The following is a 25,137-nucleotide window of genomic DNA, read 5'->3' on the forward strand; positions in this document are numbered from 1 at the left end:
CCTGCCTCAGCCTCCCGAGTAGTTGGGACTACAGGCGCCCGCCACCTCGCCTGGCTAATTTTTTGTGTTTTTAGTAGAGATGGGGTTTCACCATGTTAGCCAGGATGGTCTTGATCTCCTGACCTCGTGATCCACCCACCTCAGCCTCCCAAAGTGCTGGGATTACAGGCGTCAGCCACCGCGCCCAGCCCCCATCTCAATTTTTTTAAAACTGTCTCAGCTGGGCACAGTGGCTCACACTTTAAATCCCAGAGCTTTGGTAAGCCAAGATGGGAAGATAGCTTAAGCTGGGGAGTTTGAGGCTGCAGTGAGCTACAGTCGCACCACTGCAGTCCAGCCTGGACATAAGAGTGAGACCCTGTCTCAGTCAATCGATCAATTAATGTCTTAAACAAGTGGTAAAAGGAAAAGAGGATTGAGGGAAGGCACTTTTACAGTTTTTGAATTTTACAGTGAACAAATAATATTTATATAAATTTAAAACAGAATTTAAAAAATATTTTGAAAATAACTTTCTAAATTAATGAAGCATCTGCCAGGCCTAGGCTAGAACTGCCAGAATGAAACGAAGCTCTAGATTAGAATACTCTACATTTTGTCGTTTTGAGAAGGGAGCTTCCTTTCTGCCTGAGAACCTTAGGGTAAATCCTGCTACACAAATTATCGCATCCACGTACACAGAGATTGTACTCAATGGTGTCATTAAGATGAATAGCCCCACTTTGGGATGCCGAGGCAGGCAGATCACTTGGACTCACAAGTTTGAGACCAGCCTGCGCAACATGGCGAAACCCCATCTCCACAAAAATGAAAGATAAAAAAATAATTAGCCAGGCATGGTGGTACATGCCTGGAGTTCCAGCTGCCAAGGAGGCTGAGGTGGGACCATTGCTTGAGCCTGGGAGGCAGAGGTGAGCCAAAATCGCACCATTGCACTCCAGCCTGGGTGATAGAGCCAGACCTTGTCTCAGAAAAAAAAAAAAAAAAAAAGGCCATACGGCAGAAAGAAAACATGTGAGCTGGTCCTTTATTCATAAATGGGATCACACAACCAAAAACTATCAGAAACTGGAAGAGAAAGCATAGAAGGAAAAAAATAGCAATAAACAGATAAACTGGGGGAAAAACAAATTCTGGAGCAGAAAAGAACTTCCACATTGTTATAATTAATTTCTTCAGAAAGATTTGGAAAAGTAATATTTCCCTAATATAAAAATCAGTAGGCCAGATGCAGTAGCTCACACCTGTAATCCCCACATTTTGAGAGGCCAAGGCAAGTGGATTGCTTGAGTCCAGCCTGGGCAACATGGCGAAACCCCATTTATACAAAAAAATACAAAAATAATTAGCCGGGCATGGTTGGTGCATGCCTGTAGACCCAGCTACTCAGGAGGCTAAGGTGGGAGGATCGCTTGAGCCCAGGAGGCGGAGGTTGTAGTAAGCCAAGATTGTGCCACTGCACTCCAGCCTGGGCGACAGAGCAAGACCTGTCTCCAGAAAATAAAAATAAAAATAAACATAAATTGTGATATTTTGAAGAATTGCGAAAATCAAAATCATGAAGTAAATAAAGTATAAGTAAAAATGCCAATAGAGGGATATAGGAAAAGTTAAACCCTCCAAAAACTTAGAAAAAGGTAAAAAGATGGAAAGCCAAAGGACATAGAAGATTCTCGCAAGAAAGAAAATACCTACAAGGAAATAAAGAATCAGGATGGCATCCTGGCTAACACGGTGAAACCCCGACTCTACTAAAAATACAAAAAATTAGGTGGGCATGGTGACGGGCGCCTGTAGTCCCAGCTACTCGGGAGGCTGAGGCAGGGGAATGGCGTGAACCTAGGAGGCGGAGCTTGCAGTGAGCCAAGATCACGGCATTGCACTCTAGCCTGGGCGACAGAGCGAGACTCCATTTCAAAAAAAAAAAAAAGGATCAGGATGGCATCAGAGTTTTCAGAAATTTGATTTTAGAAGACAGAGCAGTAATACCATGAAAGCATGTTTCTTTTACAGCACCAGCACCCTCTCAGAACATTAATAAATTGTATGCCATCAAATAACAAACAGAATGAGGGAGGAAGGAGTTCAAGACTAGCCTGGGTAACAAAGTCTCTACAAAAAGTTAAAAAGTTAACTGGGGACAGTGGTAGGTGCATGTGGTGCCAGCGGCTCAGGAGGCTAAAGCAGTAGGATCCCTTGAGCCCCAGAGTGAAGGCACTGCAGTGAGCCATATTTGCACCACCGCACTACAGCCTGAGCAACAGAGCAAGAACCTGTCTCAAAAAAAAAGAAAAAAAAGGGAGAAAGGGAGGTAGAGGCCGGAGGCGGGGAAGGGAGAGAAAGAGAGGGAAGTGGAAGAAATAGTGGAACTTGCCAAAGTGTACAATAAAAAGAAATTTCAGTCTTAAAAGCAGTCAGTACAGAATTAATCTCAGCAAACAACACGATTAAGAAGCTAGATAATATTAGGTAATAAGGAAAAAGGCGTACATTGTTTCTATCAATGAGAAAACAAAAGGGCAGAAACTCTGAAAAGAGGGGGAAAAAATATTTGTTGGAAAGTTGAAGTACAAATAGGAACCTAAATCAATGGCATGATTTTTGAGCAGTAGATACAGTATAAGAAAAAGAATCCAGTCAAACTTAGTACTTAAAACATTCTTCTTTGAGCATCACAGTTTCCTTTTCTGTAGTCACATTCTCTGCAATAAACAATATTTACAAATAATGAGGCGATGCTGCAAATAAACCCACTGACCAATCAGAAAAATGATAGTTATAGAAGAGGAAAGTAGAATCAAAAGGCAGGGAAATGAGATGCCAAACTCAAATGCAAACAATGAGAGCGGAATCTGAAATACGAGATGAAGCCAATACCCAGAAGCCAGACACAGGATAAGAACCGAACCAGGTTAGAAGCAAAGCAGAGGGCTTCAAAATGATTTCATCTTACCAAAGGATTTCTCTTCATAGTGACAAAAATGTTTTCTAATTATTGCCTGTTATGTTGGATTGTTTCCTGTTTGCTTTGTCAGTTTGTGAATTGGGATCTCATGAATCATGATCATTTCATTGTAATAGTAACATCAACTAGGATAGGACAATTTATGTCAAAAAGGTCGGTGTAAGACATATTCAAATACTTTCATGGCTGTGAACACTTAATATAATAAAGAGGTTCTTGCGGACAGGTGCGGTGGCTCACACCTGTAATCCCAGCATTTTGGGAGGCTGAGGTGGGTGAATCATGAGGTCAGGAGTTCAAGACCAGCCTGGCCAAGATGGTGAAACCCCGTCTCTACTAAAAATAACAAAAAATTAGCCGGGCATGGTAGTGGGCACCTGTAATCCCAGCTACTAGGGAGACTGAAGCAGAGAATTGCTTGAACCTGGGAGGCAGAGGTTGCAGTGAGCCGAGATCACACCACTGCACTCCAACCTGGGCGACAGAATGAGACTCCATCTCAAAAAAAAAAAAAAAAGTTCTTTCTAATTTTGTTTTCCATTCAGCATGATCCCACGCCTATCTCCAAGAATACAGCCAGAAAAATACATCATTAATTAAAGAGTAAAACATTAAAACAGTGCGACATGGGTGCATAAATAGACAGACTGTAGAAACAGAGTTTTAAAGTCCATAAATAAATAATATACTTACAGCAGTTTAGTACATTATAAAGATGGCATCAGTGGGGGAAAAAATGGTCTCTTCAGTACATGATGTTGTTATAGGAGAGCCATCTTGAGGGGACAGATGTTGTATTCATATGTTTTACCATAAGCCAGGATAAACTTTAAACCAATTAAAGATCTATATGTTTGAAAAAGAAAAGAGGCCGGGCACAGTGGCTCACGCCTGTAATCCCAGCACTTTGGGAGGCCGAGGCGAGTGGATCACGAGGTCAGGACTTCAAGACCAGCCTGGCCAAGATGGTGAAACCCCGTCTCTATTAAAAATACAAAAATTAGCTGAGCGTGATTGTGGGTGCTTGTAATCCTAGCTACTCTGGAGGCTGAGGCAGAGAATTGCTTGAACCTGGGAGGCGGAGATTGCAGTGAGCCGAGATCTTGCCGCTGCACTCCAGCCTGGACAACAGAGCGAGACTCTATCCCAAAAAAAAAAAAAAGAAAAGAAAAACCACAAAAGTAACTTAAGAAAATATAGGAAAAAAACATGGAGAAGACCACAGAAGAAAAGATTGACATATTCTGCTACATCACAATCAAATGTTCTTCATAACAAAAAAAAAAAAAGCGAGGGGGGGTCATAAACAAAGTCAAGTAAGAGGTAAACTGGAAAAATTGACACTCATATTAAAGACAAAGGGCTAATTTCCCTAACATATAAAGAGCTCCTTGAAATGTATAAGAAAATGACCACTCAGTAGAAAAATGGGCCAAGGCAATCAACTGAAAAAAAACCTTCAATATATTAAAAAAAAAAAAAACAACTGCTCAACTTCACTGTAAAAGGAATGCAAAATAAACATACACAAACCCTTATCAGACTGGCAAAAATCCTAAAAGGTAATAGAAGCTTACATTTTATCAGTTATAAAACTAAAGCTCATTGAACTAGATTAGGCAGCCTAAGTTTAAACAATAATAATGTCAAGAATAGATGTGTCGTTTGCTAATAGCTTTATACTAAAATAGTACCACTACATGTGCTTAGCCAGGTGCAGTGGCTCATGCCTATAATCCCAGCACTTTGGGAGGCCAAGGCTGGAGAATCACTTAAGGCCAGGAGTGAGAGACCAGCCTGAGCAACATAGTAAGACCTCATCTCTACCAAAAATTTAAAAATTAGCTGGGTGTGGGGGAATGCGCCTGTAGTCCTAGCTACTCAGGAGGCTGAGGCGGTAGGATGGTTTGAATGAACTGTGATCACACCATAGCACGCTAGCATGGACAACAGAGCAAGACCCTGTCTCTAAAAAAAAAAAATTGAAGTGGAATTTTCTTTGTTCAAATTTACCATCGATATAAGTTGGATCATTATATAAGCCAAACATAATAAAATTGAAAATGTGTTCTAAATGTTATTTTGGTACCCACTGTAGCTGTATTATCCTAATAAGAATTTTACAGAATTTTGCTGCTCTTAAAGTGTTCTTTGCCTGGATTTCAGAAACTGCTAATATTTTTTGTACAGTCACATTAATGAAAGTGGTACTGTGACAACACCCCAAACTGGGGTGATCTTAGGATAAAGCAAAGATGTGAATTTCCCTTCTAATCTCCTGACCACTAAACCCCCCTTTACCTTATTTATCTGTAGAATAGTGCTAGATTGTTTTGGAGGGGATTTTTGCTCTTATTTTATCTTCATGCCAAAGATAGAAAAGTTGTGGCTAATAAAGAGATGTTCTTTCAGATAGAAAGTTTTTCTTTTCATAGGCTTTCCCTTCTACTTATCTTGGTAAGTAGAACAGGAGCTGAAATCTACCATAACACCATACCCATTTGACATCAAATCAATAATTATATACTTCACCATAGTGGAGCATATAAATGAAACAACATAATCTTGAAAGCAAAAAGAGTCCCCAAATGGCCCAGATAATCATATATCAGATTGGCAGTGTCTGCAAGTATATGCATTCTCATGTACATTGGCCAAGCCAGGCCCACTACTGCAGAAAGGAGAAAGGATTCTGACACCGTTTCTTCTGACACGTCTCGCGGCCCTAAAATCTATTAAGGTTATGTGGCTTAAACTCAGCAGCACTGCTTTAAAATACTCACTCAAGTTAGATGGTTCTAAATAGAACCAATGACAGCCAGAAGAGAAAGGCCTGTAGGAACTTGCTGTGACACAGCGCTGGTGTCTATAAACAGATTAGTAGAAGAGAGCAGAACATTGTTCTATCACCATAACTTTTGTGTTTTGGCATGAAGATAACAATAAGATAATAGGAAAAAATTACCTGTTACATAGCCTACCACTGTTCTGTTCTGATAAATAAAGATTAAGAAGAGTTTAGCCTGTCATCTCTCCATATATTTGTATATGATGTATCAATTTAGTAATTAATCATAAATACCCACTAACTAGTGTTATGTACTAAAGATTTGTCTATGGATATGAAAGACAAATACACTTGGGAGAAAGAACGGGTGAAATTTTTGATCTCTTCAAAAAGTTCATCAAAATTAATTCTTAGTTCAAAGGGCAACTGAAGCCAACCCCACTTATCATTTGTAAAAGGATAAGGGATAATACAGCTAAAGAAATCCTGAATCTGTATTAAACTTACTGTTTAACTGCTGACTAGTAGCCAAGATTGGATTCTTTTTCTCTACCATCTTTATATAAGACTTCAAAGGAAATGCGACAGTTTAAAAGAAGAGAAAAAGTTAAATGCTTAAATAATCTACTCAGCGAATATATGTAGAGCATCTACAGTGGAAGGTAGCTATGCCAGTGGTTCCCAAATTTGTCTGTCTATTAGAATCACTTGAGATCTTCAAAAATTCCAAAATACAAAAAAATTAGCTGGGCGTGGTGGCATGCGCCTGTAGTCCCAGCTACTCAGGCAATGAGGCAGGAGGATGGCTTGAGCCCAGGAGGTAGAGGCTGCAGTGAGCCGAGACCACACCACTGCACTCCAGCCTAGGTGACAGTGAGATCCTATCTAAAAAAAAAAAAAAAAAAAAAAAAAAAAAAAAAAAAATAATAATTCCAAAGCCCAGGCCACACCACAGCAATTATCTCACAGTCTCTGGGGTTGGGACACAGTCATCACTGGCAATATTTGAAGCTCCACAGGTGATTTCAGTGTGCAGAAAAACGTGGGAACCACTAGACTATAGAATGTTGTAATTGTCAGTTATATTAAATGAGTATTAATGATCAAAAGATTCATGTGCATGATTCTAATTTTTATTTTCACAACTTATGTGTGTAGTATAATTGTTTCTTCTACTTAAAAATATTTTAATATTAATCATTATTAGTGTGCTTGCTAAAATCACACTTGCTACTTTCTTCTATTTTCATATATCAACAGGAATTGGCAGCAATGAAACAGATTCTCGTTAAGATGCATAGTAAACATTCTGAGAACAGCTTACTTCTCACTAAAACAGAACCAAAAAATGTGACAGAAAATCAGAAATCAAAGACTTTGAATGTGCCTAAAGAGCATGAAGACAATATATTTACACCTAAACCAACACTCTTTGTAAGTACAATTTTTAAAACTCATAATTTTAATATTCCTGATTCTTACTAAATGTATTTTAGTTAATTTTTTCCTTTTACATTTATGAAATGAGTAGAGTCCACAAATATGTTTCATGAAAAGACCTTGAAGGATTTGCATTAATCCATTTTCTAAATGTGTATATTACCTATCTTATAGATGATAGTATATTTTACTGTAATTCCTCATAAAGTGTGAAATCAATTAACATAAATTGAAATGCATTGTTAGCTAAAAATATATGTGCACAGAAATTAAAGAAAAAGAAATAAGAAAAATTTGGATAAAAGCAGGTAAAATACCAAAAATATGTACAGTTATTATGTGCCAATTTTTAAAAATAGAGAAAATAAATTAGGAAATATTGAAAACTATATATTTTAACAAATAATAAGAATCAAGATTAAAAGGCAAGAGAATTAAAATAGGAGTAACATTATTAAATATTCCATTTTACTTCAAATGGTTTCTCAATCATGCTTTCATTTCTCAGGAGAAACATGATTTTTATCTGCTAAACATAGAGACTCAAAACCAGAAAGATTTTCTCTGATATTCTGATTCAGCGAGTAGTCCCCAGAATCTTAATTTTTTTAACTCCCAAGATGAATATAATAATCAGTCAAATATGAGAACTTCTGATCTCAGTCATTTTATTATACATGCAGATAATGCTACTGAAGGATGAAAGAGATTTTTTAGTGATTATATAATTCAACCTCCCTTTTTAAAAAAATGAAAGTTGCAGTTTAGATCAAATAAGGGACAATTGGGCAGACATGGTGGCTCACACCTCTAATCCCAGCACTTTGGGAGGCCAAAGTGGGAGGATCACCTGAGGTCAGGAGTTCAAGACCAGGCTGGCCAACATGGTGAAACCCTATCTCTACTAAAAATACAAAAATTACCCGGTTGTGGTGGCACACGCCTGTAGTCCCAGCTACTTGGGAGACAGGCAGGAGAATTGTCGGTGCGATGGCACCACTGCACTCCCCGCCTGGGCGAGAGAGTGAAACTCTGCCTCAAAAAATAAAATAAAATAAGGGACAATTATTTTAAGGATACGTGTGGCAGTAATGTAGACTAAGCTGACAGGCGGGAGAAAACAGGATGGCTCAGTTGACTAGCCTGGACACAAGGCGGCTGAGTCCATGCATCTTTTCCTCTGTAGTACATCAGCTTCTCTTTGTTTCTCCTCTAGTTTCTGCTTACTCATGTTTTCCACTTCCTCATTAACTTGCTCACAGCCCTTTGTCTTGAAACAGGTTTCTGTACATCCTTTCTGCATCTACTCTCTTATAATGTCGTTCTCCCTGTATTTTCCAAGACTAACAATCTAATTGGCATAGCTAATTCTTGTTGGGTGATACCCCTTTTTGGCAAGACTTCCTAAGCTTATTACCCAGCCTACAGAATGGCTGCCCTTAATGGTGAGCAGGAGTCACACAGTTCCAAATACAGCTGCCGAGGACTGTTTATTAAGGGCTATGGCTAGGCAAGTTTTGCTCAGAGAGTGGGCAGAGATTGTGGCAGACACTATGCTGTGTCTATTATAATCTATAGGAAGAAAGCAGATTGAATACATACACATTAATGGGAAATAGGGTCAGATGAAAACCACAAGATACAGCTGAATACTTAAAGCCTGTCAGCACTCTCTGATCTGCCGTTCTGATCCTACTGTGCTCCAGGCAGTGGCACTATTCCTTCTGACCCTGACCTTCTGCATTTCTGGCTTTAGCTTGGTAACCTGATTGTGATTTTCTGGAATACCGGCTATAATCAATCAGTACATGAGTAACAATAAGATTTCTCCAGTACCTCCAGATAAGGTTATGCAGTGATGATAAAATTAAGAAGATTCAATATTAGTTGGGTAGTTCTTCCTTCCTTATTTTTGCTTATCTGGATTTTCTATTTTATTCTACAATAAAATTCTTTTTAAATAATAATAAGGGAAATTTTTTTCAAAAGAGGTACAAGCTCAGCTATGTCCTAATGAAAACTAAGAGGTAATACTACAAACAAGTCAAATCAAAGACTGTAAGCTAATGCAGAATTAGTAATGTGAACCGACTAGATAACCTGGGGCAAATCATTAAATGTTCTCAATGTGTTCTTATCTATAAAATTAAGTGGGAGGTTATAATGAAATGAATTCTGGACTCCTTTTATTCTAGCATGCTATGATTCTCTTCAGGCATCATAATTTTTAGTTATTCTTTTGAATATTTTCAATTTTCCATAAGAATGCTTTTTTATATTTTCTCTGAACTTGTTGATAAGGAATTTACCATGCTAATATTTGAAGTAAGAGCTAATCATTTTATAATCTCATGGTTTTATACCTAAAATGAAAACATTTCTAAATCCAGATCCTTTGGCTGAAAGTATTTGCTATAGGTATTTTCCCCTGATAGTAAATTCAGTGATGGATGGGTGGATGGATGAGCGTTTCCATATGCATTGACAATATGAGGCGAGCCACACAAAACTACTGTTAACTGGGTAATGGAGTGGGAGCAGTGCTATGATGCAGAGGAGGAGAAATAAGAGCTTGACTTTTTTTTTTTTTTTTTTTTTTTGACACTTAGGTCTTCTTCTGAAGACTTTTTTTTTTTGGAGATGGAGTCTCTCACTCTGTCGCCCAGGCTGGAGTGCAGTGGCGTGATCTCAGCTTACTGCAACCTCTGCCTCCCAGGTTCAAGCGATTCTCCTGCCTCATCCTCCTGAGTAGCTGGGATTACAGGCATGTGCCACCACGCCCAGCTGATTTTTGTTATTTTCAGTAGAGGCAAGGTTTCACCATGTTGGTCAGGCTGGTCTCAAACTCCTGACCTCGTGATCTGCCCACCTCGGCTTCCCAAAGTGTTGGGATTACAGGCGTGAGCCACAGCACCTGACAAGACTTTTTTTAATGTGCTTTTTTATATGTATACAAATGTTTTACAGTGTACAAGTGATATTTACATCTGAAGGCAACCTCAAAATTCCCTTTTTTAGAAAAGCTCTGGCCTTTGAAATGACATATGTGACAGAGTCGTTCAGGCACTTAGTGTACCAACAAAAACTAATTGAACCACAGAATGTAAGTGCCTTAAGGGCAGAAACTGTATTCCTTTTGTTTTGCATAGCATCTGAACAAAGCAGATACTCAGTAAATATTTGCTGAAGAGAAAAAAAGGAGTTATTTGTCTCCCCAGTTTAGTTATGTTCTTAGCTGTTAAAACTCTAAACTGGGTGGGGAACTTTAATGTTAAAGTAAACTACAGGGAGAATGAAAGCTTCACCTCCCATGACTCTAGTTAGTGCTACTTCTGCAACAGGCAACTTAAGTCTTCTTTATTCAGAAACACCCAGTTCATTCCCACTAATCACCTACTTTCACTCTTAAGGTAGCTTTTTGCTGTGCTATCCCTTTTTTCCCAGCCTCACTTATCTCTTTCTTAGAAAAACCTAGAGCTATTCTAATCTGATTTAGAACAACTTTCCTCTTTCCTTCCTGAGCAGTATGGGACTCTTTTGCTGCTTTTCTGCTGCCATCCTATTCGAAAATAGAATTTATACTCAGGATTCACATCATTGTCATTATTTTCTCAATACCTTATTAAAAATGCAGATACTAGCAACTCTACTTTTAGTCTTTTCACCAAGTAGATTGTAAGCATTAAAACAAAAAAGAGCTTGGGCGCAGTGGCTCACACCTGTAATCCCAGCACTTTGAGAGGCGGAGGCAGACGGATCACCTGAGGTCAGGAATTCGAGACCAGCCTGGCCAACATACTGAAATCCCGTCTCTACTAAAAATACCAAAATTATTCAGGTGTGGTGGTGCATGCCTGTAGTCCCAGCTACCTGGGAGGCTGAGGCAGGAGAATCACTTGGACCTGGGAGGTGGAGGTTGCATGAGCCAAGATCATGCCTCCACACTCCAGCCTGGACGACACAGCAAGACTCTGGTCTCACAAAAAAAAAAAAAAAAAAGCCTTAGGCTCTAAGTATGGTAGCAAACAATACGATTGTGCACCTCCAGTGTATAGTGTGTGAAGTGTCTGATTTTTGGTGAGTTTACGATGTAGTTCAGGCCTTGACTTACATTTGTTATCTCATTGGCTAGCATATGTTGGATAGATAGATTAAGTTTATATAATTGATACATAAGTGGTTATATGAACGACCTGATTCCCTAGAAGAGCTTTGGAAAGCTATATGTCATCTGGAAAGAAAAAAAAATTTTTTTTTTTTTTGAGACAGAGTCTCACGCTGTCACCCAAGCTAGAGGGCAGTGGCATAGTCTTGGCTCGCTGCAACCTCCGCCTCCTGGGTTCAAGCAGTTCTCTTGCCTCAGCCTCCTGAGCAGTTGGGATTACAGGCACATGCCACCATGCCCCGCTAATTTTTTGTATTTTTTTGTAGAGACGGGGTTTCACCATGTTGGCCAGGCTGGTCTCCAAACTCCTGACCTCAGATGATTCACCCACCTTGGCCTCCCAAAGTGCTGGGATTACAGGTGTGAGCCACCGCACCTGGCCTGGAAGGAAAATTAGTGTAGTCAGTTCAAGAAGTGTTTACTGACTATATGCAAGAGCCTGTGATGATCATTAAGATAGCATCAGCATTAAAACTGCTGCTCCTATAGGATCAAGCTTAGTAAACAATAATATAAGGCAAAATCAGTTAGCCTACTTTTTTTTGTTTTATTTTTGAGACACGGTCTTGCTCTGTCACCTAGGCTGGAGTGCAGTGGCATGAACACGGCTCACTGCAGCCTCAATCTCCCAGGCTCAAGTGATCCTCCCAACTCAGCCTCCCAAATATCTGATACCACATGTGCACACCACCACACCCAGCTATTTTTCTTTATTTTTTGTAGAGACAGGGTCTCACTGCATTGCTCAGGCTGGTCTTGAACTCCTGGGCTCAAGCAATCCTCCCACCATGGCTATAATCTCAAAGTGCTGGGATTATAGTCATCAGCCACTGCACCTGGCCTGGGTATCCTACTTTAAAGGAAATACAAATTGCTATGAAAATTCAGAGAAAGAATAGACACTGTGGTTTTGGAGGACTCTAGGTTGCCTTGTCAGAAAGGAAGTATTTGAGCTTGGCTTTAAAGAATGCATGGATTTTGACAAGTGAAGATGAGCATTATTTAGAAATTCCAAGAGCAAAGAAAATATGATATTGGCCAGGCGCGGTGGCTCACGCCTGTACTCCCAACACTTTGGGAGGCCGAGGTGGGCGGCTCACCTGAGATCAGGAGTTTGAGACCATCCTGGCCAACATGGTGAAACCCCATCTCTACTAAAAATACAAAAATTAGCCAGGTGTGGTGGCAGGCACCCGTAATCCCAGCTACTCAGGAGGCTGAGACAAGTGAATCGCTTGAACCCAGGAGGCGGAGGTTGCATTGAGCCGAGATTGTGCCACTGCACTGCAGCCTGTGTGAAGAGCGAGATTCTGTCTCAAAAAAAAAAAGAAAAGAAAAGAAAATGTGATATTCACAAAATATTTTCTAACTTGTGCTCCTTTTTAATTGTTGAAGAATAGGATGTCTAATATGTATTTTCTATATCTAGACTTTATTCCTTTCTTACTATATTCTTACGTCTGACTTTGGCCAATTCACTATCTATTAATCCTTTCCCATAGTACAAAAGGGAAATAAAAGTAGATAGGTTATACCTAGTCACATTAATAGAGACAGAAAGTAGAATGGTGGTTGCCAGGGGCTAGGGGGTATGGAGATTTATTGTTTAACAAGTAGAGAGTTTCAGTCAAGCAAGATGAAAAGAGTTCTATGGATGGACAGTAGTGATAGTTGCATCGTAATGTGAATGTAAGTAATACCACTGATATGTACATTTAAAAATGGTTGGCCGGGCACTGTGGCTCACACCTGTAATCCCAGCACTTTGGGAGGCCAAGATGTGGGGATCACCTGAGATCAGGAGTTGGAGACCAGCCTGACCAACATGGAGAAATCCCGTCTCTACTAAAAATACAAAAATTAGCCAAGCGTGGTGGTGCATGCCTGTAATCCCGAGGCTGAGGCAGGAGAATCGCTTGAACCTGGGAGGGGGAGGTTGTGATGAGCCGAGATCACGTCATTGCACTCTAGCCTGAGCAACAAGAGTGAAACTCCATCTCAAATAAAAATAAAAATAGTTAATGGGATAAATCTTATGTTATATGTATTTTACCACAATCTTCTTTTTAAAAACTTTTTAAAGCCTGGGCAAAAACTTTTGTGAGATCCTGCCTTTACCAAAAAAAAAAAAAAATTTTTTTTTTAAATTAGCCAGGCATGGTGGTATGTGCCTATGATGCTAAGCTACTTGGGAGTCTGAGGTGGGAGGATCGCATGAGCCCAGGAGGTTGGGGCTGCAGTGAGCCATGTTCACGCCACTGCCCTCAACCCTAGGTGACAGAACAAGACCCTGTCTCAAAATAATATATATAAAATGATGAAATATAAAATAAAAAATAAATTTAAAATTTTAATTTAATTTAAAAATTGTAAGTAGGTTACAAAAATAATTTTTCTCATTTATTCATGAGGGAAAGTTTATAATTTTATCAAAAATGGAATGTAGCAGTTATTTATAATATAGTAATATAATGAGTACAATTGGTTGTGTTTAGACAAGTGACAAGGATGCCACACTAGGGTAGCGTCATCACAGAGTCATGTCCTAACACTGTGCCTCCCAACATTTTTTATAACACACATGGAAAATTATAATATTTCTATGGCACAACAGGATAACTGAACTTGCTGGTAGATTGAAGGGACTCCAGCCACCCCAGGCACTGGGGACTGAGGAGAACAAAAGCTCCACATACCTGTAACACTTCTGTGTCATATTTGTGTATAGAAGTTCTGGTTTCACTTTTTTTTTTTTTTTTTGAAATGGAGTCTTGCTCTGTCGCCCAGGCTGGAGTGCAGTGGTGCAAACTCGGTTCACTGCAACCTCCGCCTCCTGGGTTCAAGCAATTCTCCCACCTCAGCCTCCTGAGTAGCTGGGATTACAGGGACGCACCACCATGCCCAGATAATTTTTGTATTTTTAGTAAAGACGGGGTTTCACCATATTGGCCATGCTGGTCTCGAACTCTTGACCTCAAGTGATCTGCCCACCTCGGCCTTCCAAAGTGCTGGGATTACAGGCATAAGCCACCACGCCTGGCCCGGTCTCACTTTTTTATGTTGAATGTAGACTCATCTCACCAAAGTATGACCGGACCTCAAAATATCTAGCTGTTTACATATACATTTTTAAATATTCATTTTTTAATTTCTAGTGTCAGGAACACTAATTGTAACCTCTTCCTGATGTTATTTAATTTAGCTGGTGAGCTAAACTAGAAATCAGGAATTTTTTGGTGAGCATGGAATGAAGCTGACTGATCTCAGACAGCTTCACATTTTGTTAGTGGTAAAGCCAGATCAACTGTCTTAAACTCACTTAAGTTGGGCCCTGCCTATGAGGACTTCTCAATATTTACTTATTTGATTTCCAGTTTATATCTTATTTGGAAAACAAAGTAATGATATCTACCAGACATAGACTTTTTTTCCTTAGAGAAGTGGTACTGGTTAAACACTAATAGATTCTTAATTTCTAGCTCTTTTTTTAGATTACAGGAGTAATCTGCCAGGCTTACTATGTCTGCATTTATCAGTCATCATTCTTTCTAATTTTAACTAACCCTCTCAATGGGTTGTAATCCCCATGTTATATATTAACGTTTTAGCTGGCTAATTCTAGATGACACAGAAGTATCTATCTTATCAGTTATTTGTTTCCAAAATCACCTTGTAACATAGTAAATTACTTCTGGTAAGTTTCCAGTTAGTCTTGTCATTTGTTTCTGCAATGGCTTTGTGCTCTCTTTCCTAAATCTGGAATATAGTATACTTTAGGGCCTGTTAATACTCCACTAACAATTTAAGGTTTTTATTAATTTGTATACATATATATATATATATATATATAATGTGTATGTAAAATATATATGCATATATAGTTTATATATATCTGTAAAGCACTTCATATTATGAAGCCTATAAGCCTTATATTTAAAATAAGGACCCTACTCAGTTAAATGGTTAATCCCATTAATACCTGAAGCAGAATGTCAAATTTTGTCATATAAAGCACCATCTTATGGATATAAAGGGAAGTAACTTTAATAAAATAGAAAAAAGAAACACTGCTGATCAAAGAGCTAAAAGAATGGAATTATCAAAATAAAAAGCAGTTAATTTTTGTTTTGTTTTTTTTTTTTGAGATGGAGTCTCACTCTGTCACCCAGGCTGGAGTGCAGTGGCGCAATCTTGGCTGACTGCAGCCTCCACCTCCTGGGTTCAAGCAGTTCTCCAAAAATCAGTTAATTATACATCTGAATTATTTTGCTGTGCCCATTTTAACAATCAGTTACCAAGAGCCAGCAAACTCTATTGTATATTCTTTGTTCGTTTGTTTTTTACCTTTTTAAAAAGATGTCAAAACTAGGCCAGGCGCAGTGGCTCACGCCTGTAATCCCAGCACTTTGGGAGGCCAAGGCGGGCAGATCACCTCAGGTCGAGAGTTCAAGACCAGCCTGACCAACATGGAGAAACCCCATCTCTACTAAAAATACAAAATTAGCCGGGCGTGGTGGCGCATGCCTGTAATCCTAGCTACTCGGGAGGCTGAGGCAGGAGAATCGCTTGAACCCAAGAGGCAGAGGTTGCAGTGAGACAAGATCGCACAGTTGCACTCCAGCCTGGGCAACAAGAGCCAAACTCCATCTCAAAATATATATATATATATATGTCAAAACCATTCTTAGCATGCACCCCATACAAGAACAGACCATGGACCATAGTTTACTGATCCATGATCTATCTCAGGAGTTGATAAAAGCTTAGAAACTTCCAGTGTTTGGAACAGGGCTATCACTAATGGCTAGCACATTACTGACTAAAATATCTGGAAATGAAGAATATACATTTTATGAAAATCAGAAATAAACTTTTCAGAAGCAGTATTATCTACTTGGAATCTGTTCAAATTTTGGTAGTGATGAGACTTACATACTAATGTAGGTGAGAAATCACTCTGACATACTCTATGCTAATGTAATTAACAGAGAACCTGAATTTCAGAGAATAATATAACCGAAGGAAAAAGTTCACCAATCGAAGGATTGAAAATATCTTTGAATGATATAAGTAAATTTGAGTTCATACAGCAAAATATGCTGTTTCCATGCCTTACTGGTTATTTACCATTTCCACTCAAAAATCAGGCTGTTGCTTAGAATCACAAGTACTACCCCTGATGCTTGTAAAGGGTGATGTTGCCTGATTAGTTAAAAGCATATTATTGCATTACTGTAGTAGAATTCTCTTTTGTCTTGCATAGTAGAAAGGCTTGAATAGACTCACATGAAACTTTATGTCCAGACTTAAATAGAACTGAAAGGCTTCTGTCACAGCAGACCCAAACATTCATTCGTTCATTGAAAAATGTTTATTGAGCGCTTACTTTGTGCCAAGTACTATTCCAAGCAGTAGAGATATAAATAATTCCTGCCTCTGTGGATCTTACATTCATGGATAGACATAGACTATAAACCGACAAACAAAAAAATAAATTGAATAAGATGTGAAAACATGACAAATGCTATGGAGAAAATGTATGAGGTAACTGAGAAGTCCTCGATTTGCCCACTTTGCAAAATTAATAAATGGCTAGAACCTGTGCTTTAACCACTGTACTATACGGTGCTCAAACCACAAAAATCAAAGAAGGCATGACATCGAACACCTACTGCTGGCGAGACACTTCCCTGCATGCTGAAGATACAACATGAGATAAGATAAATGGTATAAACTAAGAGTATAAGAGTCAGCATCTTTAGGAATTGTGTCCCACTGCTAGTTCAGCAGCTTTAGCAAATTGTTCAGTCTCTCACATACAGGCCTGGAGATAACTATTTCAGGACAAGTATGTGGCCCTATGAAGTCATCAGGAACCTAGATTCCCTCTTCCTTTCTCTTCAACCATCCTTAGAGTGTGGCATCTGTTCTTAGAATCACAATATGGTTGCTCTGGCCTCAGCCATCATGTCTGCATTTTAAGCGGGAAGCGAGAAAAAGGGAGGAAAATAGTCTCCCTTTCCAAAGGAGTTTTTCCCTAAGTCCTACCCAACATCTTCAGCTTATATCCCATTGGCCAGAACTTAGTCGTGTGGCCACACCTAGCAGCAAGGAAGGCTGATAAATGTTTTATACAGGGTGAATCTATTGCTTTACTGATAAAATCAGAGTTCTGTTATTAAGAAGGGGGAAATAGATATAGGCTAGACAGCCAGCAACCTCTGCACTTGATCTCAGCCAAAAGGTCGAGGCGTGATCCCAGCAGCCTCTGTAACAGGGTTTGATTCATTTTTATATCCCCAGAACCTAACACAAGGACTGGCACAGAGTAGTTAGTCAAATAAATGCTATTAAACTAATCCCAAGTACAAATAATTGAGTTCATCTTGGAGAGTGTCAAGAAATAGGATTAGATATGTAAGTATGGGCCAGATCCTAAAGGGGCCAGTCTTCTAAGTGAAATGTGGTTAGAACATGACAGTGATGGTGAAGTTCACCCAAAATAACCTGGGAATAAGGAACATATCTTAGTCCTATGGGAACAGACTTTGAAATTAAAATGGTTGTGATAAGACATCTGAAAAGTCACCCTATGAAGTAGCAAGGCAGTTAATCCCCAAGACACAAGGTACACTTGACTGTGGCAAATCTGTCTCATTAACAGAAGGAGAAAACATATTAGGGGTGGGAGTAATGGTCTGCAGTGTAACAGACACAGATAAAAGGAGAGTCAGAAAGAACTGTCTGCCATTGAAATTCTTATACCGTCCTTTTTGAGTATTAAGATTCCTTTTTAATGCCAAAGTTTTTATTTACCTTCTCCCTGTAAACACATAGTAGTAGTAAAAAGTTTAGTATCAGTTCATTGAGGAAATGCAAATGTACAAACCAATTCTGCATCCTTTGGTATAATCCCGAGGATCTGTAGCTTAGTTTATAGCAGTTGCTTTCACCTTTTTGGCCAGGAGTCACAGTTGAGAAAACAATTTACGTTATGACCTAGTAATGATCACACAGTTTCTCAAAACAGAAGTTACCCCAACTATGGCCAATACTCTAATATTTTCTATGCTAGTTTTTTTTTTTTTTTTTTTTTCTAAATTCTGTTCTTTTACCTACTAGAGTTCATTACCCGTGGGTTGGGACCTGTAATTTAAAGAACAATGGTGGCCGGGTGCTGTGGCTCACACCTGTAATCCTAGCACTTTGGGAGGCCGAGGCAGGCGAATCACCTGAGGTCAGGAGTTCCAGACCAGCCTGGCCAACATGGTGAAACCCCATCTCTATTAAAAATACAAAAATTAGCCAGGGGTGGTGGTGCATGCCTGTACTCCCAGCTACTTGGGAGGCTGAGGCAGGAGAATTGCTTGAACCTGGGAGGCGGAGGTTGCAGTGGGCCGAGATTGCATGACTGCACTCCAGCCTGGGCAACAGAATGAGACTTCATCTGAAAATAAATAAATAAATAAAATAAAGAACAATGGCATACATGTTCTTCTATGACCAAGAATAGTGACAGCCCTAGACTTTTAGCTGGCTCACCTTTCCCAGTCACCCAAATCTATCTGATTGTATAAGAATCATGCAATTCCCTAGTTTTACTCTGACTTTTCCTTATCTTAACAACAAATAAAAAGCTGAGCTGGAAAATCATTAACTTTTCTTTTTTTTTTTTTTTTTTTTTTTGAGACAGAGTTTTTCACTCTTTGTTGTCCAGGGTGGAGTGCAATGGCGTGATCTCAGATCACTGCAACCTCCACCTCCCAGGTTCAAGCGATTCTCCTGCCTCAGCCTCCCAAGTAGATGGGATTACAGGTGCCTGCCACCACGCCCAGCTAATTTTTGTATTTTTAGTAGAGACAGGGTTTCACCATGTTGGCCAGGCTGGTCTCGAACTCCTGACCTCAGGTGATCCCCCCCACCTTGGCCTCCCAAAGTGCTGGGATTACAGGCGTGAGCCACCACACCCAGCCAACTTTTCTTAAATACATAAGAGAAGTGAGGTCACAAAGCAAACTGCTGCCCCCAAAATTGGACAGATAGGCCAATACAGAGAATGATGATGTATCAGAGCAAAAACTCCCATGGATGGGAACCAGTGCTGGAGTAGGAAAACCTGAATGTAACTGCTAGAAGTTAGGTATGGACAAGTCTGAAAGTTAAAAACTCCAGTCATAGAAGGAACCCCCACACTCTTGTGAATTTTAACTTTAGAAGCTTGACCTAGTTCTTACAGTAAATATTGGGAGAAAAATCCCCTTCCGTTTCCAGCAGTGGGAGGGAAAAGAGAACATTTTGAAATATGTTAGAGAACTCAGTTCTCAACAAGGTCTCCCTTCAGGAGAAACTATTTTAACTAGAAGCTGCCCTGCTGGGGCTTTATCAAAGCCTAACTGACCTGGGAAAAACTCAATACCCAATCCAGCCCACCTAGCCATCATGGCCCACCTAAGAAGGGAAAAAAAACTGAGAAACGTGTGTAAAGTTCATAGTCCAGAGGCACACTCTAACTGAAAGACTGAGACCTAATCATAGGACCATAGGATGACTTCCCTACCCCCACACCTTACCACCACATTACCAAAGGCCCATTTACGGCAGTTTCTTTTTCCCAGTACAGTATGTCCAGTTATCAGGAAAAACTTAACCAGGTAGACTAAAAACCAAAAAACACAGTTTGAAGAGACAGTGCAAGCATCAGAACCAGAGTCAATTGTGCCATAAATGTTGGAATTAACAGAGAACCTAAAACAACTATGATTAGTATGCCAAGGGCTGCAACAGATAAAGTAGACAACATGCAAGAACAGATGGGCACTGTGAGCAGAAAGATGAAAATCCTAAGAAAGAACCCCCCAAAAAGGAGAAATACTAGAGATCAAAACTGCTATAACAGAAACGACAAATGCTGGCCGGGTGCGGTGGCTCACACCTGTAATCCCAATGCTTTGGGAGGCCGAGGCGAGCAGATCACCTGAGATCAGGAGGTCGAGACCAGCCTGACCAACATGGTGAAACCCCATCTCTACTAAAAGTACAAAAATTAGCTGGGTGTGGTGGCAGGCACCTGTAATCCCAGCTACTTGGGAGGCTGAGGCAGGAGAGTTGCTTGAACCTGGGAGGCCAGGGTTGCAGTGAGCCGAGATTGTGCCACTGCACTGCAGCCTGGACAACAAAGTGAGACTCTGTCTCAGAAAAAAAAATAAATGACAAATGCATTTGATAACCTGATTAGTACAGTGGACATAGCTGAAGAAAGAATCTCTAACCTTGAGAATATTTCAGGCCAGGCACAGTGGTTCATGCCTATAATCCCAGCACTTTGGGAGTGTGAGAGGATCACTTGAACCCAGGAGTTCGAGTTCCAGACCAACCTTGGCAACATAAGAGACCCTGTCTACACACACACACACACCAAAAAACAAAAAAACAAAAAAAAACACTTAGCCAGGCACTGTGGTGCACACCTGTGGTCCCAGCAACTCGAAGAGCTGAAGTGGGAGGATCGCTTGAGCCCAGAAGGTCAAGGCTGCAGTGAGCCATGATCATGCCACTGCACTGTAGTCTGGGCAACAGAGCAAGACCCTGTCTCCACCAATAATAATAATAATAATAATAATAATAATAATAATAATAATAATGGTATTGTAACAGAAACCTCTAAAAAAGAGAATATCCAAGGACTAAAGGATGACTACAAAAGCTATAGCATATATTTAATGAGAATATTAGAAAGAGAAGTAAGAAAGGAAGAGAAGAAATATTTGAAACAATAATGACAGAATTTCCCCCAAACTAATGTCAGACACCAAATATCCAAGGACTAAAGGATGACTACAAAAGCTATAGCATATATTTAATGAAAATATTAGGAGACGGAAGAAAGGAAGAGAAGAAATATTTGAAACAGTGACAGAATTTCCCCCAAACTAATGTTAGACACCAAACCACAGACCCAGAGAAAGATAAATGCAAAAAGAAAAAAACAAAAAACAAAACACTATACTTAGGCATATCATTTGCATATCATTTTCAAACTACAGAAAATTGAGATAAAGACAAAATCCTAGCCTGGGCAACATGGCAAAACCCCATCTCTATAAAAAATATAAAAATTAGCTGAGAGTGATGGCATGCACCCATATTCCCAGGTACTCGGAAGGCTGAGGCAGGACTATCACTTGAGCCCGGGAGGTTGAGGCTACAGTTAGCCATGATCATACCACTCCAGCCTGGGTAACAGAGCAAGAGCCTATCTCAAAAAAAAAAAAAAATCCTGAAAGAAGCCCGAGGAAAATAACACCTTACCTATAGAGAAGCAAAGGTAAGGATTACATCTGACTTCTCAGAAACAATGCAAGCAAGGAAAGAGTGGAGTGAAACATTTAACGTTATGAAAGAACAAAACCACCAACCTAAAATTCTGTACCCTGCAAAATTATTCTTTTCAGAAGTGAAAAAACAAAAATTGAAGGAATTTATTCCGTAACTTTTCAAAACAGAAAGCACTAGGCCCAGATGGGTTCACTGTTGAATCCCTTCCCTTCCCTTCCCTCCCCTCCCCTCCCCTCCACTCCCCTCTCCTCCCCTCCCCCTTTTTCCTCCCTAGTAGCTGGGACTACAGGCGCATGCCACCATGCCCAGCTAATTTGTGTATTGTTTGTAGAGATGGAGTTTTGCCATGTTGCACAGACTGGTCTTGAACTCCTGAACTCAAGTGATCTGCCTGCCTTGGCCTCCCAGTGTGAGCCACAGCACCCAGCTAAAATTGTACCTATTCTCTACAATCTCTTTCATTAGATAGAAGCAGAGAGAATACTTCCCAGCTCATTTTGCAAGGCCAGCATTGCCCTAATTCCAAAATCAAAGATATTAGGGGAAAACAAAACTACAGACCAATATCTCTCATGAATGTAGATGCAAAAATCTATGAGGATTTCTAGGGCAGTGAAAATATTATGTGATACTATATATTATTATGATACTATAATGGTGGATGCCTGTCTATAGACATTTGTCCAAACCCATAAAATGCATAGTACCAAGAGTGAACCCAAATGTAAACTCTGGACCTTGGGTGATAATATGTCCATGTAGGTTCATCAGTGGTAACAAATGTACCATTGTGCTAAGGGATATTAATAATGGAAGAGTCTGTGCATGTGTGGAGCCGGAGAGTATATGGGATATCTCTGTACCTTCCTCTCAATTGTTTTTTAAGACAGTCTTGCTCTGTTGTCCAGGCTTGAGTGTAGTGGCATGATCACAGCTCACTTCAGCCTTGACCTCCTGGGCCCAAGTGATTTTTTTTTACATGATGTCTTGCTCTGTCACTCAGACTGGAGTGCAATACCACGATCTCAGCTCACTGCAACCTCCACCTCCCAGGTTCAATTCTCCTGTCTCAGCCTCCCGAGTAGCTTGGATTACAGGTGTGCACTACCATGCCTGGCTAATTTTTTGTATTTTTAGTAGAAACAGGGTTTCACCATGTTGGCCAGGCTGATCTCAAACTCCTGACCTCAAGTGATCCACTGTCCTTGGCCTCCCAAAGTACTGGTATTACAGGCATGGGCCACCGCGCCCATCGTCAAGTGATCTTCTCACCTCCATCTCCCGTGTTAACTGAGACTACAGGTGCATGCCACCATGCCTGGCTAACTTGTTTTTTCTTTTTGTGGAGATGGGGTCTCACTATGTTGCCCAGGCTAGTCTCGAACTCCTGGGCTCAAGCAATCCTCCCACCTCAACCTCCCAAAGTCCTGGGATTACAGGCAAGAGCCACCGCGCCCAGCCAAAATAGGAACTTTGACTGGAATCAGTGAAGTTCTGAATGTTTTATTCTGTAATTCACCTCCCCTGCCTTTTTCTTTCTATTCTGTACAGCCTGTCTCCTTTTAGGCTGAAATGATTGAGTAATAAACCCAAGAAGTACTCTGGTAAATACTTAGAAATTCATAAGATCTAAAACACAATAATTTGGATACAGTAATTATTTAATAAATATCTATTGAGTGAATGAATATCTATTATCTATATAGATGAAACAACTGAAAAGAAGTCATGTCCTTGATTTTTTTATAATTCTCTTTGAAAATAAAATCAATTCGTAAAATAATTGCATCCCCAGAAAATCTTAAGTATAGGCTTTGAGCAAGAAAACACAGTTTTTTCTATCATATACCTACCAGGTGGGAGATTATTTATGGCAAAAGACAAAGTCTTCGCCCTTAAGTATCCTTTCTGAATTAAGAAAAGCAATTTTTTAGTATAGCTTACATAAAAAAACCTCAATGTATATAGTTCTCTGAGTTGTCTCTCTTGTCCTCCTTGTAAGCATTTTATTGGATTTTCTTTTTCTTTTTTTAAACAGACTAAAAAAGAAGCACCTGAGTGGTCTAAGAAACAAAAGCTGAAGAGCTAGTGTTTTGGATGGGAAGCACCTGTAGACCATTATATACTCCTGAAGTTCTTTTTCTGATGGAAAACAAAATTCAGCTTAATCGTGTACTCAGCATTTTTTAAATAACAATGTTTATTTGAACTAATATTAAATTAACAAATTCAGTGTAATCAAAATGTGTAAAGAACAAACAATATACTTTATTTTTTTTTCTATTTTATAAAATAAATATATATGCTATGGTTTAAATTTTGGAGCTTTCATAAATGTTCAATGCATTTTAAGTGTGTGGCTTATAAATATTTTGGTGAGTAGTTTTCTATACTACATAAATTCTGAGTTTAAATGTCATACACAAATACTAAGACACTTTGCATTTTTAAAAATTAAGAATCATTTGTGAAGTCCACTACGAGGTACTTCAAAAGCCCAGTAATGGTGGTCAGATACCATGTAGATGGATACAGATTGTTGACTCTTTTTTGAAGTTGTTTTTTTCTTATATTTTATATTACCATTAACCAATAAAATCTGGCAGAAAGTCTGCTATTCCATTGGTAAAGTGAAAATTTGGTGGAAAGTCTGTTGCTACATCAGTCATAACATTGTTGGACCAGATGTAATATGGATCAGATTTCTAGTCAGAAAAAAAATCAATAGGATTTTCTTTTGTCATAAAATATGCTCCATTTCTCATTGAAGTTGTATACTTTAAAAGAACGGAAGGAGGCAAGAGAGAGGAAAAAAGGAAAGAAATATATATATATACACACACATATATATGTATGTCCAGGTTTTTCAACCACTATTGACATTTTGTTTGTTTGTTTTTTTGAGACGGAGTCTCGCTTTGTTGCCCAGGCTGGAGTGCAGTGGCGTAATCTCTGCTCACTGCAGCCTCCGCCTTCCAGGTTCAGACAGTTCTCCTGTCTCAGCCTCCCGAGTAGCTGGGATTACAGGCACCCGCCACCACGCCCGGCTGATTTTTGTATTTTTAGTAGAGACAGGGTTTCACCATCTTGGCCAGGCTGGTCTCGAACTCCTGACCTCAGGTGATCCACCTGCCTTGGCCTCCCAAAGTGCTGGAATTACAGGCATGAGCCACCACACCCTGCCCACTATTGACATTTTTGGCTGGATAATTCTTTCTTAAGGGTGGACATAGGGTAAATCCTATGCATGTCATAATATATACCAGCATCCCTGGCCTTTAGCACTAGCTACCAGTTACACCCCCACCGCAACCCTAGTTTTTTGGTTTTTGGGTTTTTTTTCTTTTAGAGACAGAGTCTCTCTATGTTGCCCAAGCTGGTCTTGAACTCCTGGGCTCAAGCAGTCCTCCCTCCTCAGCTTCTCAAAAGTGCTGGGATGACAGG

The 25,137-nt window shown here is 39.6% G+C and overlaps 1 protein-coding gene across 3 annotated transcripts in view; it reads left to right on the forward strand.

Annotated features, from left to right (window-relative positions):
• The window catches only part of PIBF1 (progesterone immunomodulatory binding factor 1), a 236,702-nt gene extending 212,692 nt beyond the window's left edge, over window positions 1-24,010 (forward strand). For 2 of the 3 annotated variants that reach the window (XM_003827453.6, XM_057299588.2), the window contains 2 exons: window positions 7,014-7,187; window positions 23,732-24,010. In XM_003827453.6, coding sequence (XP_003827501.1) covers window positions 7,014-7,187; window positions 23,732-23,782 — 225 coding nt within the window. In that variant the 3' untranslated portion in view covers window positions 23,783-24,010. Of the gene's footprint in view, window positions 1-7,013; window positions 7,188-23,731 lie in introns of those variants that run through there. The other variant, XM_057299586.2, reaches the window with a different exon arrangement.
• The last annotated feature ends 1,127 nt before the right edge of the window (window positions 24,011-25,137 follow it).

Source organism: Pan paniscus, chromosome 14 (assembly GCF_029289425.2).
Source record: "Pan paniscus chromosome 14, NHGRI_mPanPan1-v2.0_pri, whole genome shotgun sequence".
Taxonomy (NCBI): Eukaryota; Metazoa; Chordata; class Mammalia; order Primates; family Hominidae; genus Pan; species Pan paniscus.